Source organism: Telmatherina bonti, assembly GCF_933228915.1.
Source record: "Telmatherina bonti genome assembly, chromosome: 10".
NCBI classification, from domain to species: Eukaryota; Metazoa; Chordata; class Actinopteri; order Atheriniformes; family Telmatherinidae; genus Telmatherina; species Telmatherina bonti.
The window spans coordinates 3,679,463-3,698,877 of NC_136628.1; the positions used below are offsets into that span (position 1 = coordinate 3,679,463).

At 44.1% G+C, this 19,415-nt stretch overlaps 1 protein-coding gene across 1 annotated transcript in view; it reads left to right on the forward strand.

The window, feature by feature from the left end:
• The window catches only part of LOC306761671 (zona pellucida-like domain-containing protein 1), a gene marked incomplete at both ends in the record, with an annotated part of 32,521 nt that extends 16,739 nt beyond the window's left edge, over positions 1–15,782 (forward strand). Inside the window, 6 exons of the mRNA XM_079247934.1 lie at positions 5,625–5,722; positions 7,335–7,415; positions 7,518–7,689; positions 8,183–8,276; positions 15,307–15,336; positions 15,616–15,782. Coding sequence (XP_079104060.1) covers positions 5,625–5,722; positions 7,335–7,415; positions 7,518–7,689; positions 8,183–8,276; positions 15,307–15,336; positions 15,616–15,782 — 642 coding nt within the window. The remainder of the gene's footprint in view (positions 1–5,624; positions 5,723–7,334; positions 7,416–7,517; positions 7,690–8,182; positions 8,277–15,306; positions 15,337–15,615) is intronic.
• Between the last annotated feature and the right edge of the window lie 3,633 nt (positions 15,783–19,415).

The following is a 19,415-nucleotide window of genomic DNA, read 5'->3' on the forward strand; positions in this document are numbered from 1 at the left end:
GGTCTACCTGTACCTGCTGGAGGACATGGTCGACCTGTACCTGCTGGAGGACATGGTCTACCTGTACCTGCTAGAGGACATGGTCTACCTCTACCTGCTGGAGGACATGGTCTACCTGTACCTGCTGGAGTACATGGTCTACCTGTCCCTGCTGGAGTACACGGTCTACCTGTACCTGCTGGAGTACATGGTCTACCTGTACCTGCTGGAGGACATGGTCTACCTGTACCTGCTGGAGGACATGGTCTACCTGTCCCTGCTGGAGGACATGGTCTACCTGTACCTGCTGGAGGACATGGTCTACCTGTACCTGCTGGAGGACATGGTCTACCTGTACCTGCTGGAGTACATGGTCTACCTGTACCTGCTGGAGTACATGGTCTACCTGTACCTGCTAGAGGACATGGTCTACCTGTACCTGCTAGAGGACATGGTCTACCTGTACCTGCTGGAGGACATGGTCTACCTGTACCTGCTGGAGGACATGGTCTACCTCTACCTGCTAGAGGACATGGTCTACCTGTACCTGCTGGAGTACATGGTCTAGCTGTACCTGCTGGAGGACATGGTCTACCTCTACCTGCTAGAGGACATGGTCTACCTGTACCTGCTGGAGGACATGGTCTACCTCTACCTGCTAGAGGACATGGTCTACCTGTACCTGCTGGAGGACATGGTCTACCTCTACCTGCTAGAGGACATGGTCTACCTGTACCTGCTGGAGTACATGGTCTACCTCTACCTGCTAGAGGACATGGTCTACCTGTACCTGCTGGAGTACATGGTCTAGCTGTACCTGCTGGAGTACATGGTCTACCTGTACCTGCTGGAGTACACGGTCTACCTGTACCTGCTGGAGGACATGGTCTACCTGTACCTGCTGGAGTACACGGTCTACCTGTACCTGCTGGAGGACATGGTCGACCTGTACCTGCTGGAGGAAATGGTCTACCTGTACCTGCTAGAGGACATGGTCTACCTCTACCTGCTAGAGGACATGGTCTACCTGTACCTGCTGGAGTACATGGTCTACCTGTCCCTGCTGGAGTACACGGTCTACCTGTACCTGCTGGAGTACATGGTCTACCTGTACCTGCTGGAGGACATGGTCTACCTGTACCTGCTGGAGGACATGGTCTACCTGTCCCTGCTGGAGGACATGGTCTAGCTGTACCTGCTGGAGGACATGGTCTACCTGTACCTGCTGGAGGACATGGTCTACCTGTACCTGCTGGAGTACATGGTCTACCTCTACCTGCTAGAGGACATGGTCTACCTGTACCTGCTGGAGGACATGGTCTACCTGTCCCTGCTGGAGGACATGGTCTACCTGTACCTGCTGGAGGACATGGTCTACCTGTCCCTGCTGGAGGACATGGTCTACCTGTCCCTGCTGGAGGACATGGTCTACCTGTACCTGCTAGAGGACATGTTCTACCTGTACCTGCTGGAGGACATGTTCTACCTGTACCTGCTGGAGGACATGGTCTACCTCTACCTGCTGGAGGACATGGTCTACCTGTCCCTGCTGGAGGACATGGTCTACCTCTACCTGCTAGAGGACATGGTCTAGCTGTACCTGCTGGAGGACATGGTCTACCTCTACCTGCTAGAGGACATGGTCTACCTGTACCTGCTAGAGGACATGTTCTACCTGTACCTGCTGGAGGACATGGTCTACCTCTACCTGCTGGAGGACATGGTCTACCTGTACCTGCTGGAGGACATGGTCTACCTGTACCTGCTAGAGGACATGTTCTACCTGTACCTGCTGGAGTACATGGTCTACCTGTACCTGCTGGAGGACATGGTCTACCTGTACCTGCTAGAGGACATGGTCTACCTGTACCTGCTAGAGGACATGGTCTACCTGTACCTGCTGGAGTACACGGTCTAGCTGTCCCTGCTGGAGGACATGGTCTACCTCTACCTGCTAGAGGACATGGTCTACCTGTACCTGCTAGAGGACATGTTCTACCTGTACCTGCTGGAGTACATGGTCTACCTGTACCTGCTGGAGGACATGGTCTACCTGTACCTGCTGGAGGACATGGTCTACCTGTCCCTGCTGGAGGACATGGTCTACCTGTACCTGCTGGAGGACATGGTCTACCTGTCCCTGCTGGAGGACATGGTCTACCTGTCCCTGCTGGAGTACACGGTCTACCTGTACCTGCTGGAGGACATGGTCTACCTGTCCCTGCTGGAGTACACGGTCTACCTGTACCTGCTGGAGTACATGGTCTACCTGTACCTGCTGGAGGACATGGTCTACCTGTCCCTGCTGGAGGACATGGTCTACCTGTACCTGCTCAAGGACATGGTCTACCTGTCCCTGCTGGAGGACATGGTCTACCTGTACCTGCTGGAGGACATGGTCTACCTGTCCCTGCTGGAGTACATGGTCTACCTGTACCTGCTGGAGGACATGGTCTACCTGTACCTGCTGGAGTACATGGTCTACCTCTACCTGCTAGAGGACATGGTCTACCTGTACCTGCTAGAGGACATGGTCTACCTGTCCCTGCTGGAGTACATGGTCTACCTGTACCTGCTGGAGGACATGGTCTACCTGTCCCTGCTGGAGTACACAGTCTACCTGTACCTGCTGGAGGACATGGTCTACCTGTCCCTGCTGGAGGACATGGTCTACCTGTACCTGCTGGAGGACATGGTCTACCTGTCCCTGCTGGAGGACATGGTCTACCTGTACCTGCTGGAGGACATGGTCTACCTGTACCTGCTGGAGGACATGGTCTACCTGTACCTGCTGGAGGACATGGTCTACCTGTCCCTGCTGGAGGACATGGCCTACCTGTACCTGCTGGAGGACATGGTCTACCTGTACCTGCTGGAGGACATGGTCTACCTGTCCCTGCTGGAGTACACGGTCTACCTGTACCTGCTGGAGTACACGGTCTACCTGTACCTGCTGGAGGACATGGTCTACCTGTACCTGCTGGAGGACATGGTCTACCTGTACCTGCTGGAGTACATGGTCTACCTGTACCTGCTAGAGGACATGGTCTACCTGTACCTGCTAGAGGACATGGTCTACCTGTACCTGCTGGAGGACATGGTCTACCTGTACCTGCTGGAGTACATGGTCTACCTCTACCTGCTAGAGGACATGGTCTACCTGTACCTGCTGGAGTACATGGTCTACCTGTACCTGCTGGAGTACATGGTCTACCTGTCCCTGCTGGAGGACATGGTCTACCTGTACCTGCTGAAGTACACGGTCTACCTGTACCTGCTGGAGGACAGTGATGTGGGTCACTGGGACCGCATTCTTTACCCATGGGGCCCGGTCGGGCTCAGCCCGAAAGGGTTTCATGGGCCCCACCTCCCGTGGGCTCACCATCTGTGGGAGGAGCCGTCGGGGTCGGGTGCAGTGTGAGCTGGGCAGCAGCAAGGGGCGGGGACCCCGGTGGTTCGATCCCCGGCAGCAGAAGCTGGCTCTAGGGACGTGGAACGTCACCTCTCTGGTGGGGAAGGAGCCTGAGCTTGTGCGTGAGATTGAGTGGTTCCGGCTAGATATAGTTGGACTCACCTCGACGCATGGCTTGGGTTCTGGAACCATAGGGTATGCTCCAACTACAGGGGGATCACACCCCTCAGCTGACCCAGTAAGGTCTATTCAGGGGTCCTGGAAAGGAGGGTCCATTGGATAGTCCAACCAGTGTGGTTTTCGTCCTGGTCATGGAACAGTGGACCAGCTCTATACTCTTTTTGGGGTCCTTAAGGGGGCATGGGAGTTTGCCCAACAAGTCTACATGTGCTTTGTGGACTTGGAGAAGTTGTTCGACCGTGTCCTTCAAAGGCTCATGTAGGGGGTACTTTGGGAGTATGGGGTACCGGACCCCCTTGTACGAACTGTATGATCCCTGTAAGACAGGTGTCAGAACTTGGTTCGCATTGCTGGCAGTAAGTCAGATTTGCTTCTTTTTTATGTCTTATATGGTCTGGATGCTGTGTTCTGCTGGGCAAATTTACTTTGCCAAGGGGAGTTTTAATGATATTATGCTCCCCTTGGTATTCTGGATTTTTTATTTTTCTATTTATTTTGCATAATTGTTCATATTACAGAGTTTGTACTGCTAGACCAAACTGGAGAGGACAGAAAACGGACAGAAAAGAGAACTGAAAAAAAAAAAAAAAAAACAGTGGAAAAACACCTCGTAGAGAGAGAGAAAGCAATAAAGAGAGAGAAAAACATACAGACATATGCATATACATGCGCATACACACACATACACACATACAAGCCAACCATACATTCATGTTCCCTCTGGGGGAGGATGAAGTCATCTTCTGTCAGGAGAACCAGAAACTAACAGCTAAATCAGACACACTGAAAGAAAACCAGCTGCTGTTAGTAAATGAACCTGCAGGCGACTCTGTGACTGTGCCACATGCAGAACTTAGGGAGTGGAACGTGTTCAGAGAAGAGTGATCATGCCAATGTGACCCCGCCCACACAAAGGAAAGGGGCAGGCCAGAGGACCCCAAGATTCAGGTAGCCGGCAGCCATCCCAAGCACAGACCCTGAGCCAGCCATGCGTCCGCCTAGGAGGTGGCAGAGGGGGGCCCCAGCCAGAGTCCCCCACAGTCAAGGGGAATAGGCCCCAGTGGGGCCCAGAGCGGCCAGCCCCACCGAGCAGCAGCCGCCGAGGGCCCGCCCCAGGGCCCCAAGAGCCCGAAGGCAACCCCCCACAGGCAGAAGGCCCATGCTACACCAATGGATGGCCAGGACATCCAAACCGCTACTGAGCGTCAGCCCAGTGCACCAGCCACGTTCCCCGGGCAAAGATGTTCCCCTTCTCTCCTGCCCCCACTCACATACTCCCCCATACACACATACATACCCCATAACACAACTCCCTTCACAAGCTCCCACTCTACACACCTCAACACACGCCCCTCGACTCACCCCACATTCACACACTCCTTTCTTTATCCACACACTTTCACACCCCCCTCAAAATCACTGATTACCCTCACACACACATTCCCGAACCCACCCTTCCATATCCACTCATACACTGCTCACACCTTCCACCCCATCCCTACAGTTCTACATACCCACACAAGCCCCATCAAACACCGCCCCCACTTACATAGCCCCCCTTTATTCACACACACCCCATCCCACACCCCCCCCCACCCCTTCCCCATTGACACACTCCACTCTATACATACAAAAACACCCCTATACCCCACACACACACCCCTACACATCGGATTCTTTTCCAGTGCGGGTTGGACTCCGCCATGGCTGCCCTTTATTACCGATTCTGTTCATAACGTTTATGGACAACTTTTATAACTTTTATGGACTAAAAAGCTGCAGAACTTTTCACAAAAGGTGCTGAAAAATCAGACATTTTTATGAGCAAAAGAAAAAATATTGCTTTGACATTCTGAAGGGACTGTTTATTAAAATTAACATTCAATCCTGCAAAATTTGAACATTTATTTGTCCATTTGAATCCAACACAAAAAATGGTCTGCAAGAAACCAGAGAAGGCATTGGATGATTTTATGATGTGTGATGAAAATGAGAACATTACAGGTAGAAGGGAAAGGTTGAAGTTTTCCAATGAAATTTGTTTTATGTGTAGGATTCGTCGTACGTCCAGCAGCTGTCCATCCCCATGGCAGGACTGACCCTAAAGACTCGGGTGTTTGCAGCTGTTAAAGCCTCTAATTTGGATAAAAGGTATTTAATAATCACCAAGATTTCCCTTCACAAAGGTTTGCATTTACACTGCCAGCCAAAGTTCTGCACTTTTAATATTACATTCAATGTTATTTTTATTCATTTTTTAAAAAAAATCAACAAAACCTCAACACTCAACTCAGATAGAAAAAGTAAAATAAAACACAAGAAGAGAAAAGAGCGACCAAATCCGATGGATGTTCATGGAAAAAAGCCTGAATTTAACACCTTTATTTCATAGTAAACAACAGCTGAAATGAAAAACAAAAACAAACATGAAAACAGCAAACACCACCCGAAGTGTTTGGCGACTGTAAAGAATAACTGCAATAAGAAAACTATACATAAAAAGGAGTCGATCAAAATGTCACGATGTGAAAAATTACAATGTATGAAGGCTACCATAAACCCCCAGATGGATTTTAATTTGGCATGAGTTGGGACTTTGTTACTTATGCATTACAGTGTTAAAAAATAATTTCTTAGCCTTAATGCATCAATTGTGGTTGGCATTCCTAATAGGAATAAATATATATGATATTTTTAATAGGTACCCTTTCAGGGTACCCTAGGAAATACACTTTGATGGGTTCATTTATACTATCAAGGCGACACAGGTGTGACGTGACGTGACGTGACGTGACGTGACGTGACGTGACGTGACGTGACGTGACGTGACGTGATGTGATTCTGCAGGATTCTGTCGTGACCGGGCAGCAAAAACTGAGAAAAAACCCAAAAATTTAGAAGAGGTAGCGTGTTATCGCAGTAACTATTACATTAACAGCAGTATGCCTGCTTAGCAGACATGCATGTTATGTGATCAATGATGAAAGCTAAGCATGGTCTTTAAATCTCCAGTAGGTAATGTTGCTCAGAGACGTGTTCCTTTGGATGAAGTGGTTCCTCATCCTGATAGTAGTCTATACATTCTGTAATCATGAACAATAAGAAATACAGTTAGACCCCTCAGTTTACTGTAAATCTGTAAAAACTCTGACCAATCCAAACGTTCCGACCCAAATGGAGTTGTTCAGTTCTTATATTTCCTAAGCTTCTTCTCCCGGCTCCCCTCCTCCCCCTCCAGCAGCGCATACCTGATCGCCACACCCTGCATATAAACAGTGTGTTAGGATGAAAATACAAAGTAGTGAAGAAGAAACTCGGAAGGCAAACATGGCTGAGAAAATACAGGAAGGATTTCCCGACCCGGCTCGGTTTATTTGCCTCCTCCTGCTAAACAGCCGAGAAAGAGAAAATCATTGGTGGAAAAAACGGCAAATAAAAAAGCCTCGGATCACGCAAGGAGCAGAACCAGAGGGGGAGGAGCCAAGATAGGAGGAGGGGCCGAGAGAGAGGAGGAGCCAAAAGAGGGGAGGAGCCAAGAGAGGGGGAGCAGCCACATCAAGGCGCCACTTTCACATCTTGCCCATTTCCCCAACATTACCTACCCCAGCTTTAAATATCTGGTCTTTGTTGTGAGATGTTTGTTAAAACCAAAGTTCAGACAAACTTGACACTTTTTAAAATGTAGAAAAAGTAGAAAAGTATATTTATTAGACATAAGTATCGGTGTCCTCAATCTTATGAGTTCTGTTTTAATGTTGAATAGATGGAACGTTCTAATGGACTACTGCTACACTACTCCCTCTGGAAACCCCAACGACGACCTCCGTTATGACCTTTTCTTTAGGTAACTGTAGTCTGAAAACAGACTTGTAACTATGTTTACCTCTGCTTGTTCTCTTGCTCTCTCTTGCTCTCCGTAATGTTTTCTGTTTCTGTCCTGGGCCAGCTGTGAAAAAGACCCGCAGACCACCGTCTTTGAAAATGGGAAGAGCCAAATGGGGCGCTTCGCCTTTGAAGTATTCCGCTTTGTAAAGCACAAGAATCAGAAGATGTCCACTGTCTTCCTGCACTGCGTCACCAAGTTGTGCCGAGCAGATGACTGCCCCATGCTCATGCCAGTGAGATTCACGCTGTGCACACATGGACTGACCACTAAAACCAGATAGTTTGTCAGGATATATTTTATCAGATTGGAATCCATAGCGTCTGTTAATCAGAAACAATGCAAAAACAATGCGTCTTTTACCACATCTTGTTTATTGTATATTTACTGTAATTACTGTACTGATACAGATGGCATATTAACACATTTGATTAAAATTCCTTTTTAATAATAATGAATTAAATAAAGCAAATTGAGAATAACACATCAGTCACCCTCCTAAAATAATGGGCTTAATATGTTTTTCAAGGTTTTTCTGCAAGTCACCAAACTTTGATGTTTTTAGAAAAAATTTTAAAAAGAAAGACTTAGGCCATTATTTTAAGAGGGGGGGCAATATCAAAAACACACCGATGGATGATATTAACAGAATGATACCATCAATGCTTTTCTGTGGGAAAGAAACCTGCAGTATTAGTTTATTCATATTTCTGTATGATTTCTCATAGATCTGTGGCAGCAGGAAAAAGAGAGATATCTCAGAAGGAAAGGAATCATCTGGGAATGCTGTTTTAACAGCTGGGCCCATCATCACTCGCAGCGGTAAAGAAGAATTTCTCTTTTTCATCTGTAATTCCCTCCCCTCCCCTTCCCTTCCTGACATCTAGAAATATAACAGAAAAACAGACTCAGCAAAGGAAAACACGATTAACCCTTTAAATTATTTGTGAATAGTTTGATGTAACTTCAGACAGAAATTGCCCAGAGATAAAAAAAAAAAAAAAAAAAAATTAAAAAACATGTCATCTTTCTATGAAAAAAATTGTAATTTATTATAATGGCAAAATCTGTCATAATTGAGAAAAAAAAAAAAAACCTTATTTTTTTTTCACATTTTCTGCACAGGCTTGCTGGCAGGAAGGACTTTTGGTTCATAGTTTTATTTATAATGTGCGCTTCACCACAACAACAACCACAGTCAACCAAACCACTGGACAGAGATAAAAACAAGAAAAAATTCTGGCCGCAAGCGGCTTCCATTGGGTCCAAGCCTCATGCCGACCCCTCCACCCCCCTCACAATCCAAAAATCCTGCGTCTCTGTTCAGAAGAGGTTCATAAATGGAAAAAACTAGTGTAGAGTTAATCAAGGTGACCGCTCTGTTACCAATGACTGCAGAGTCAGTTGATGGACTCCTGGATCATTTCAATCTGAATTTCTTAAATGTAAGGATGCTGTTGCACCAATTAGAATCAAGAGCAAAGAGAAGACATTGTGGCCAAATACCAAATGGTCACAAGCCTAAAAAAGAGAATACAGAAAAGCTGGAGTAACAAAGCCTGTGAAAGTATATCAATGAGCTGTGAGAGCCGAATCTAACTCAGATGAATAATAAGAAAGAGAACGATTCTCGCATCTGTTTGTTTTGTTCACATCAAACTAAAAATCCTCCTAAACAGTTAATCCCAGAGCTCTTTTCCACCGAGAAATGCAACAAAGTTGCCAACATTTTAGTTAGTTAGTTAGTTAGTTAGTTAGTTAGTTAGTTAGTTAGTTAGTTAGTTAGTTAGTTAGTTAGTTAGTTTTGTTTTGTTTTGTTTGTATGAGTCACAATCAGTTTGTCCATTTCCAAAAAACAATCAAGTCAAGCAAAAACAAATTAGGCAGAACTAAAGCTTGTATGCCTAATAACGTACACTTACAAATAGAGTTACCTTAAATTATACAAATAACAAAAGCAGATGTATTACATACACAATGTGTGACTTTTATAAAGAAAAATCATTCATAAAGTTAAATATCTCTCAAAAATAAACTGATAAATAATCTTATTAAATAGAAATAAAGAACTACAATTTTTTACCTCATTACTGAGTGTATTCCACAGTTGAACCCCCGAAAGGACAAACATCTCTGTTTCACCCCTGTCCTAGATGTTGGAACAATAAATTTACAACTGTCTCTAAAGTTCTACTTAGTCTGTTGAAGCTTAAAGTAATTTTGGACACCTTCTCATTTAGCCTCAAACATAACTTGTACCATCTTATAGTAAACTAAATCATCAAATTTCACGAATTTTGATTTAATAAATAATGGATGTGTGTGATTATAATAACCAACATTATTTATAAAGCGTTTGGCACGTTTTTGTAACAGAATGATGCCATTCAGAGTTGTCTTGTGGGCGCCACCCCACAGTTCAACACAGTATGACATATACGGAAGTATTAAGGTACAGTAGATTATAGACAATGCTTTTTTTTTTAGTAATAAATCTTTAGTTTTGTACAAGATACCAAGTATTTTTGAGATTTTAACCTTTATGTAATGTACATGGTCTTTCCAGGTTAATTTAGAATCTATTATAGCCCCAATAATCAAAAACTCGTTCAATTTCAGTGCCATCTATTCTTCATTTGACCTCTTTAAGTGACTCTTTTTTCCTTCCTTGCAATTTTCAAATTTTTTATTATCATACAGTTTCTTTTGTATCCTTAAGAGTGTAGTTAATTTATTTTTGTAAGTTTTATATTCCCTCATGTTTTCACCAGTTCTATTTTTTAAAATATTTCACATGAAGAATATTTTTCTTATGACATGCTTTTTGCAGACCTGATGTTATCCAAGGGTACATTTTTCTTTTTCATTTTAGTGAAAAATAAAAACAATAACAACAAGACAAACCAGTCAAACAAGAAAACTAGTCAAAAACTGAAAAAGATACCTATTACGTCACAATTTATTGTGATTAATTTTAAATTCCAACAAAAAACAGGTAAGCATTAAAAATCAATGAACAACAGTGTAGTTCGTTGACTTTGCACAGAAATCAAACTGTATTAATATGATTTGATATACTTTACCTCTTTAAAAGGCTGCTGGTTTATTTTTAATAAATGCAGGCAGTGTTTTATTGGACTCTGTTTGTTGCCCAGATAAGGGGCGCGTTATGCACATTCCATTTTGTTGGGTTTCTTTTTTTCAAATCCTCAAAATATATATGACATCAAAAATTGTATTTCTTCATTGCATTTTTTTAATTTCATCAAAGCAACTAAACATAATTCATTAATATTGTAATGAAGTTAAATATGAGACAGCATCGTACAACAGAGTCGTCACGTGGCGCGTCGTTCTCTACAGGATGCGCTGCAGGGAAAATAAACATTTTATCATTAAGGCTCATTATGTATTTGTAGCCAACTTAGCCATTTCGATAGTATAGCTAATATAGATACATAAAGCATGTGTTGCCTTCATGATAAGGCTTTTAATTTTTTGCGGCTCCAGACATATCCAGTTTTTTGTTCTTTTGGTCCAATATGGCTCTCTCAACATTTTGGGTTGCCGACCCCTGAACTACACTTTGGACAGGATACCATTGGACTTTTCAAAAACTGTTTTAGGCCTGTAGAAAATTATCTTCTGCTTATTGTCAAAGGCTCAAAGGCATCAGGTATTTTTCCAAGTGACTAAAGATAGCTTACCAGATATAGACCTGTCTCTAACCAGCTATAGACCTGTCTCTAACCAGCTACAGACCCGTCTCTAACCAGCTACAGACCTGTCTCTAACCAGCTGCAGACCTGTCTCTAACCAGCTATAGACCTGTCTCTAACCAGCTACAGACCGTCTCTAACCAGCTACAGACCTGTCTCTAACCAGCTGCAGACCTGTCTCTAACCAGCTACAGACCTGTCTCTAACCAGCTACAGACCTGTCTCTAACCAGCTATAGACCCGTCTCTAACCAGCTACAGACCTGTCTCTAACCAGCTACAGACCTGTCTCTAACCAGCTACAGACCTGTCTCTAACCAGCTACAGACCCGTCTCTAACCAGCTATAGACCTGTCTCTAACCAGCTATAGACCTGTCTCTAACCAGCTACAGACCTGTCTCTAACCAGCTACAGACCCGTCTCTAACCAGCTACAGACCTGTCTCTAACCAGCTATAGACCTGTCTCTAACCAGCTACAGACCTGTCTCTAACCAGCTAGACCTGTCTCTAACAAACTATAGACCCGTCTCTAACCAGCTACAGACCTGTCTCTAACAAACTATAGACCCGTCTCTAACCAGCTACAGACCTGTCTCTAACAAACTATAGACACGTCTCTAACCAGCTAGACCTGTCTCTAACCAGCTACAGACCTGTCTCTAACAAACTATAGACCCGTCTCTAACCAGCTACAGACCTGTCTCTAACCAGCTATAGACCTGTCTCTAACCAGCTATAGACCTGTCTCTAACCAGCTACAGACCTGTCTCTAACCAGCTATAGACCTGTCTCTAACCAGCTATAGACCCGTCTCTAACCAGCTATAGACCTGTCTCTAACCAGCTATAGACCTGTCTCTAACCAGCTACAGACCTGTCTCTAACCAGCTACAGACCTGTCTCTAACCAGCTATAGACCTGTCTCTAACCAGCTATAGACCCGTCTCTAACCAGCTATAGACCTGTCTCTAACCAGCTACAGACCTGTCTCTAACCAGCTACAGACCTGTCTCTAACCAGCTATAGACCCGTCTCTAACCAGCTACAGACCTGTCTCTAACCAGCTACAGACCCGTCTCTAACCAGCTATAGACCTGTCTCTAACCAGCTATAGACCTGTCTCTAACCAGCTACAGACCTGTCTCTAACCAGCTATAGACCTGTCTCTAACCAGCTACAGACCTGTCTCTAACCAGCTATAGACCTGTCTCTAACCAGCTACAGACCTGTCTCTAACCAGCTATAGACCTGTCTCTAACCAGCTACAGACCTGTCTCTAACCAGCTATAGACCTGTCTCTAACCAGCTATAGACCCGTCTCTAACCAGCTATAGACCCGTCTCTAACCAGCTATAGACCTGTCTCTAACCAGCTACAGACCTGTCTCTAACCAGCTATAGACCCGTCTCTAACCAGCTAAAGACCTGTCTCTAACCAGCTACAGACCCGTCTCTAACCAGCTACAGACCTGTCTCTAACCAGCTAAAGACCTGTCTCTAACCAGCTATAGACCCGTCTCTAACCAGCTAAAGACCTGTTTCTAACCAGCTATAGACCCGTCTCTAACCAGCTAAAGACCTGTCTCTAACCAGCTATAGACCCGTCTCTAACCAGCTATAGACCCGTCTCTAACCAGCTAAAGACCTGTCTCTAACCAGCTATAGACCCGTCTCTAACCAGCTAAAGACCTGTCTCTAACCAGCTACAGACCCGTCTCTAACCAGCTACAGACCTGTCTCTAACCAGCTAAAGACCTGTCTCTAACCAGCTACAGACCTGTCTCTAACCAGCTATAGACCCGTCTCTAACCAGCTACAGACCCGTCTCTAACCAGCTATAGACCCGTCTCTAACCAGCTATAGACCCGTCTCTAACCAGCTATAGACCTGTCTCTAACCAGCTACAGACCTGTCTCTAACCAGCTAGACCTGTCTCTAACCAGCTACAGACCTGTCTCTAACCAGCTAGACCTGTCTCTAACCAGCTACAGACCTGTCTCTAACCAGCTAGACCTGTCTCTAACCAGCTACAGACCTGTCTCTAACCAGCTAGACCAGTCTCTAACCAGCTACAGACCTGTTTCTAACCAGCTACAGACCTGTCTCTAACCAGCTACAGACCTGTTTCTAACCAGCTACAGACCTGTCTCTAACCAGCTACAGATGAGTTATTTTGTTACAACTGACAGCTTTGAATCTGAACGGGTGAAGTAAAGTGCTGTGGATGGGGTGACAATACTCCACTGGCAGAACACCTCTGTTTCCGTGGTGATAAATATTGATGGGCAACCTCATACTGCAGTATGTCTTCACTGCTGACAATCTGGAGATGTTCTGGAGTGTTTCCTGTGAATGCACAGTCGTCAGCATACAGCAACTGTAAGGATCCTCATTCTGTGCAGCGTCCTGCAAAGAGTACCTGACACCTGACACTGGACTGGTTGCCATCTTGCCTGGAGACTACTGTCACCCCACTCTTGTGCTGATGTATAAACTGGATGACACATATGACGAGTATAACGAAATGCTAAACTCCGGATACAATTCTAAATACAATACAGGGCTAACAAAACAAATTAGTCTCAATGTGAAATAAATACAGGAATAAGAATTTAATGGAAAACAATCAGACAGCAACAGCCGGCCGGTGTAACTGTTGGTTTTCACCACCAGGGATGAAAGTAGTAGCTGAAACCTTCATCTTTCTTCATGCAATTTAAAATAGCAAAGTCAAAACAGCACAAATAAAAACATGTCAACTCCAATTCAGCCCAAACGTTTGGATTGGTCAGAGTTTTTACAGATTTACAGTAAACTGAGTGGTCTAACTATATTTCTTATTGTTCATGATTACAACATGTCTAGACGACTGTTACGCCCAGTCTAGGGGTTCCTGAATGCAACAGGAAAATACCATCCATCAATTGAGTCAGACTGGCTCTCGGGAAGTTCAAACGAAAAGATACTTTTTATTTTCCAACGTGAAATAAAGATCTAACAGAAAAAGTCAGATCTGGAAAACAAGTCAGAGTTAACAATGTGTTAAATTAATCTCAATGTGAGCAAATGCCAAAACTAACAAACAAAACAGATCCTATGCTCTGAGTTTAACTTACCCAAAAACCAACGTTACAACCAAAGACAGGTGCTGACCTCCTTATCTAGCTAAAACAGGAGAAAACTCCAACAACAATAGGAAGCTCACAGTTGACAAATGTTTCCAGGAACATTTCACAAGCTTTCACACTCTCTGTTAGCCTTACGCAACGCGAAGGATGGTACGCATCCTCCGTCCCACTGAGCCCTCCAACCAGGCCCGCGGTTCTCCCTCTTTTTAAAAAGTGGACGGCCAATCCCGTCCCGACCTGTCTCCTCAGGCGGTCCAATGCCGGTGCCGGGCGGCGCACACCTATCCAGAAAAAAAAAAAAAACCATACACACATCCAACAAAACAACGTCGTAACAACAACTATCAGGACGAGGGGGGGTCAGAGTGCACCACCATTCATGTCCTTGGAACTTTTTTTACCTTTTTACTTTAACCTCTATTTCGTGCAGATTTGGACTTTACTTTGTTTTTTTTTCTGTGAAATTTTGTGCAACAGCATTTTGTTAGACCCCTAACGTATTGACAAGAAGCTACGAAGCTCTGGTACACACCCCTGTCTGACCCATATGCACACAGAGACTAGATTCTTGTCCTCCCGTTGTCACCATGCCATTCATAACACTGTGAAATTGTCAGTGATGTTCACAAACATGTTAGGGCATCCACATTGGATGAGGATATCCCACAAGATGTACAGTATGAAAACCTGCATGACAGTAGCCGTCAGGATGCTGCAGCTCCATGTTCTACTCTGAAGCTGTCCTCTGTTAACCAACACACGAGCCAGTTTTGTCTTCTCTGTTTGTCACAGTAAATATTAGAAAACCATGACATTGCCATTGCCATGGTAACTGTGATGTTCCTGACAGTTCACTGTCTGATATATGTCACTGGTGGAATCAGTTTTTAACCACTTCAGTAACTTCCTGTTGTCAGGCTACCGTAGAACAAGCATAACTACTAGTACTGTATGTTAGGTTGCATTCAAGTTAAGTGTGAACTGATTTTTACTACCGTTTTTACAGATGAAACACCAACCAACAATTCTCAGCTGGGTAAGTCCTCTTGTTCTTTCCATCATGTGGAATGATTCCTTTGATTCTTGTCAGACATTTCCAATAACAACCTACTTTCCATGAGATCACAGTTAATGATTAAACCCGGCTCGCTAATGAGGGAAATTTTTGGTGTGAAAAGTGTAAAAGTGGTTTTAGTGTCTGAAATGCAACATTAAGTGAAACACAACTTTTGGGATATTCCTTATCTGTTTCATTTCCTCTCATTTGGTGCCTGCATCATGTCCTTAAAGATGTTTTTCATGTCTCCTGCCACAGCACAACTGAAGACGCCAGTGTTTCAGATGAATACAGTGACAAGCGTGCTCATCTCAGGAGTGATCATTCTGGGCACATTAAGCGTTTGCTTTTTCATCTTCTCCCTTACCCTCCTGAAAAGCAAGACTTCCGTAAGCACTGGAGTCCATAATCCAGCCTTCAACTGAGCGCCTCAACCCAACTCACAGCAGCCTCCTGACATATCTCACAATGCTGAGCAACGAGCAGACAAAAGTAGAAATATTCTCACATGTTGTCATTTTACAGGATCCAGATGCTACCTTGAAAACTGCGACCATGTCTGTACGATGTGCATTAGTGAAGAAGTACAGCAGGGCCTTGCTGATCTAACCTTTTGCTCTGTTTTGTAACCATCTATTTGTCATCCATCATTAACTGTCACAGTGGGAACGCTCAGTGTAACTCCTCAGCTATGCAGTTTTCAGGGTATGCTACGGAGACATAGCTGTAATCTCATGGCTGACATGTATAACTTTCATTTCATCTGTAGACACTGTGTAAAGGGATTCTAATGAACTCTGGAGACGAAGGGAGCACAAGTACACAGATGGAAAAACAACCCACAATTCATATCTGTAAAGCCTTTTTAGTGATAGTCAAGTATCTCCAAATGTAATACCACCTCCTCTAAAACATGAGTGAATAAAGTCATTATAATTCTAACACTAATTTAACACCCTGCTGTAAGTGATTTCACAGAAAGAAAGGAACATGCAAGAAATATTATAAGATGAGAATTGTTTCCACAACACACATTGCATGATTATCAAGCGAAACGTTTTCTTCGTAGAACTGCAGAGAAAACCAGTTTACCAGTTTACCAGTTTACTAGTTTACCAGTTTACCAGTTTTCCAGCATTAACTGTTTTTATGAAACTCAAAGATCCCAAAGTGTTTTTTCCAATGGCAAGATTATGGTGTTTATATGACCAATTATCACATTAACTGATCTTCATGCAGTACCAGCTACGATCAATATACGAAGTCAGTTAATAAAATATATCACTGCTGTATTACATCTTGAGGCTTTTTTTAAATTCCTGTTCCCGCAGTGATACGTTTATTAATGCATTTCAGCTGCAGTTAGGGGAAAAAAACCCCACATTTGTTACATGAACAATTTAATAAAATCACAAAAAGATTTTGAAAGTAAAGTTCTTTCTCATCCAAATTTGTATCTGCAATTCCAATCGCAATTAAAACCGCAAGCGGTGATATAGGCCCTCGCACCATGGCGCCACTCGGCATAATGCCACCGCCTCCCCTGCAAACATCCTTCCCATGCCTCTCTCTATCTAAAGTGCAGCCAGACTGCACTTCAGGCCATTTAGGCCTTATAAAGGGTCACTTCCTGTCACCAAGGGGCGGGGCTAACGAATAATACTATTATTGACATACAGAAATGTGAAGGATATTACTGCCATCTTATCTAGCAAATTTGGTGCAGGTTGGTTCCTTTTTGTGGGAGTTATGTCAGTTTTCCTTTTCGTTGCATCACATCTGCTTTGCTGCCCCGCCTCTCCTAAATGATATCTCCTATTAAAAGAACTAACACAACTTTTAATCACACATGCCTTTTGAGCATCCTAACTCATTTGGGTTAAAGTTGGATAAAATTCTCAGGAGAAGAGTTCCTCAAAATGCATGGCAAAGATAATGACAGAAATGACCCCAAAAATGGCACCTTTTTCAAAATGGCCGACTTCCTGTTTGATTTAGCCCATATGTCCAAGAGGCTTTTTTGAAGGTGCTGGAAGGGTCTACAAGTGTGCTGAACTTGATCCATGTCAGTCAATATAGTGGGCGGGGCTAATTGATTGAAATATTGGAGGGGGCGCTATGGAGCCATTTACTATCTTTTCCATTATATTGTAATTTTATTTTATTAAGGACATAACTGTCATGACTCATGGCAAGTATGGTGAAGATCAAAGGTTTCATGGCTTTGTTACAGGTACTTCCTGGTTCATGATATCAGACACTTCTTGTTGCCAAAGGGTGGGGCTAATTCATAGGCATATTATTGCATTGTATATTTTGTTCATCATGGGACTGGCATCAAATGTGGTGATTCCTGTGCTGATATGTTGTTTTATGTGGGAGTTTTAGCAATAAGTCTTTGTTAATGAGACATAAAACTTTGAGGGCCCACCCCTCCTAAACTAAATCTTCTATTAGAAGAAATAACACAACTTTAAATCACAAATGCCTCCTGAGCATCCTGTGCAAGTTGGGTGTCAGTTGGACAATGTCCCTAGGAGGAGTTGTTTAAAATGCATGTCAAAGAAATGACCCCAAAAATGGCACCTTTTTCAAAATGGCCAATTTCCTGTATGATTTAGCCCATATGTCCAAGAGACTTTTTTGAAGGTACTGGTAGCTTCTACAACTTTGCTGAATTTTATCCATGTCGGTCAATGTAGTGGGCGGGGCTGATTGATTGAAATTTGGTAGGGGGCGCTATGGAGGCATGCTGCATTTATTCCATAATGTTTCAATGGGGCTTAGTTCAGGGCCTTACTGTCATCAGTCATGGCAAGTATGGTGGCGGTCCAAGGTTCCATGGCTTGGTCACAGGTACTTCCTGTTTCATGGCGTTGGACCGCCATTCGCCATGTCCCGTTTAGCGTAGCGACTTGAGGTTTTTATTGTGGCATCATGAAAGGGTTTGACATGTTTTGGAGGAGGCTCAAGTGTTTTGGACCATTTGCTTAGAAGCATGACCCTCAAACGTGGAAAAAACCACTTCCTGTTGTAAGTGGGCGGGGCTTAGGTCTACACCAGCAATGGTCACATTAATCTGTTCAGGACTGATCCCTTATTAATCCCTATAAGTTTTAGGCTGATCAGATCAAAATTGAGAATTTTATAGTGATTTATGATGTCACGCCGCCGCATGGAACTTCGCCATGGCGTCACGGGCACGCCGTGCAGCGTAGAGCAACGTCCTTTATCAGATCTCTTCACCAACATGTTTTGTGATGCCTGAGTGAATTTGGGCCATGTGGTGTCCACCAAGCCAGAGTTATGGGTGTGTGAGCAAAAAACAACACTTTTGACCTCCAGGGGGCGTGGCTATTTCATAATCAAAATATTGACATATAGAACTCTGTAGGAGGGGACTGCCATCATATCTAGCAAATTTGGTGCAGAAATGTTGCTTTATGTGGGAGTTATATCCGTTTAATTTTTCATGGCGAGACATCAAACTTTGAGGCCCCGCCCCTCGTAAACTAAGTCTCCTATTAGAAGAAATAACACAACATTTAATCACACATGCCTCCTGAACATCCTCAGCAATTTGTGGCTCAGTGGGATAAAAGCTCTAGGACGAGTTCGTTAAAATGCGAGGTGCTAAAACGCCAAAATATTGACTTTGACCTAAAATGGCCGCCTTACTGTCGACATTTCACCATGACATTAAGAGGATTTTTTGTTCGCCCTAGCACGTAGATCATGCGTATGAATTTTCATAAAGATTAACGACATGCAGTGGCGGGGCACCTTAAATAGGTGGCGCTCTCATTCAGTTTCGCCCAAACATTCTGGAGCACCTCAAAATATCAAATTTTTCGCATTCCCTTGGGGGGGTTCGCAAAATTTGGTGAGTTTTCGAGCACGTTCAGGCCTCCAAAAAAGCACGCGAAGTGTCCGAATAAAAACAATAAACACTGCAATTACAATAGGCCTTCGCACCGCCAAGGTGCTCGGGCCTAATTACTGTGGATTAATTAATAACGAGGACACTTGTTAAAACTTTCATTTTGTGTCTGGTGTTT